General features: G+C 48.9%; 1 protein-coding gene across 1 annotated transcript; it reads right to left on the bottom strand.

The window, feature by feature from the left end:
• Positions 1–377: 377 nt before the first annotated feature.
• LOC136033346 (uncharacterized) lies at positions 378–791 on the bottom strand. The gene has a single exon (XM_065714140.1). It carries the CDS (start codon positions 789–791, stop codon positions 378–380), a length of 414 nt encoding a protein of 137 aa, XP_065570212.1.
• Between the last annotated feature and the right edge of the window lie 337 nt (positions 792–1,128).

Here is a 1,128-nt window from a genome sequence, read left to right on the forward strand (position 1 = left end):
TCTTGAGCCTTTTTTGTGAATTGGGACCACTGCTGCATTACACCATAGCTGTGGGACGTGGCCCGTCGACCATGCGGCTGACACAACTTTGTGGTACAATTCGACGACGTCCTCTGAGTCAATGTTAATTAGTTCAGCAGTGATATCGTCCGGTCCTGGGGCCTTCCCTCGTTTCAGGGATCTTATCGCTGCCTATCTTATCTACAGAAACTAATTAGCCTTTCACCTCTTCCGTTCAGTCGGCCATGGCCATGCGGTCCCATTACATCTCTCCGATCAATCTGATCGTTGTCCGTGATAGCGTTGAAGTCACCCATGACGATGAGCATATCTTTCTTTGGTGTTTGGTCGGTGACACTTTGAAGTTGAAAGTAGAACTATTCGCATTCTTTATCGCTTCGAGCAGTGTCAGTAGCATATACCTGGATGATGGTAAGGTTTGACACTGATCCCTTTATTCTAATGGTTGCTTTCCTTTCTGATACAGGCGTGGAGGAGATCAGCGCCTTTTTTGTACTTGGCGAGAGGATAAATCCAACACCCTGTGTGTGAGTGCCATCGGTGCGTCCCGAGAGTAGGAGGGAGGTTCCACAGATAGTTTCCTCACCGGTTCGGGGGAGGTGTGTCTCAGATAGCCCGACTAAGTCCCACTTGTATCGGTTTAGTTCTCTCAGTGGTAGATCCATTTTTCCTGGGTTGGCTAGAGTCCGGGTGTTGAGTGTTCCTATGTTGAGTACAGTTTTAGTGGACATGAGTCCCAGGGTAACCTCATCCCGTCCGGGGGTCGTCATAGGCCTATTATGATCGTCAGTTTCCCCGTACGCGGCAGCATGTTCGTCGGCTTCCCGTACGTGGTAGTATGTTCAATATTACTTCCATTCGCAATCATCATCAAATTTCTAGGTTCGTCAGTTTCCCCGGACGCGGTAGTAATTCTGCTTTGATTTATAGAGCCCATAATTCATTTGTTAAAAGGAGAGGTTTCAAGGCTGGTTAGGAGACGGCGGTAAGCCACTCCTCTCCGTCAACTTGCCGTTGTTCGTCCGTCAAAGGCCGTTGTTCGTCGCTGAATCATCCGCCCTTTCGCAGTTGTCCTCCTGAAGAGGATCCTCCCACGATGATAATCTG

This window comes from Artemia franciscana, chromosome 11 (genome assembly GCF_032884065.1).
Source record: "Artemia franciscana chromosome 11, ASM3288406v1, whole genome shotgun sequence".
NCBI lineage: Eukaryota > Metazoa > Arthropoda > Branchiopoda > Anostraca > Artemiidae > Artemia > Artemia franciscana.

Excerpts from the sequence above, each read along its gene's own strand:
- LOC136033346 (XM_065714140.1), bottom strand. The coding sequence starts at position 791 with ATGACGACCCCCGGACGGGATGAGGTTACCCTGGGACTCATGTCCACT.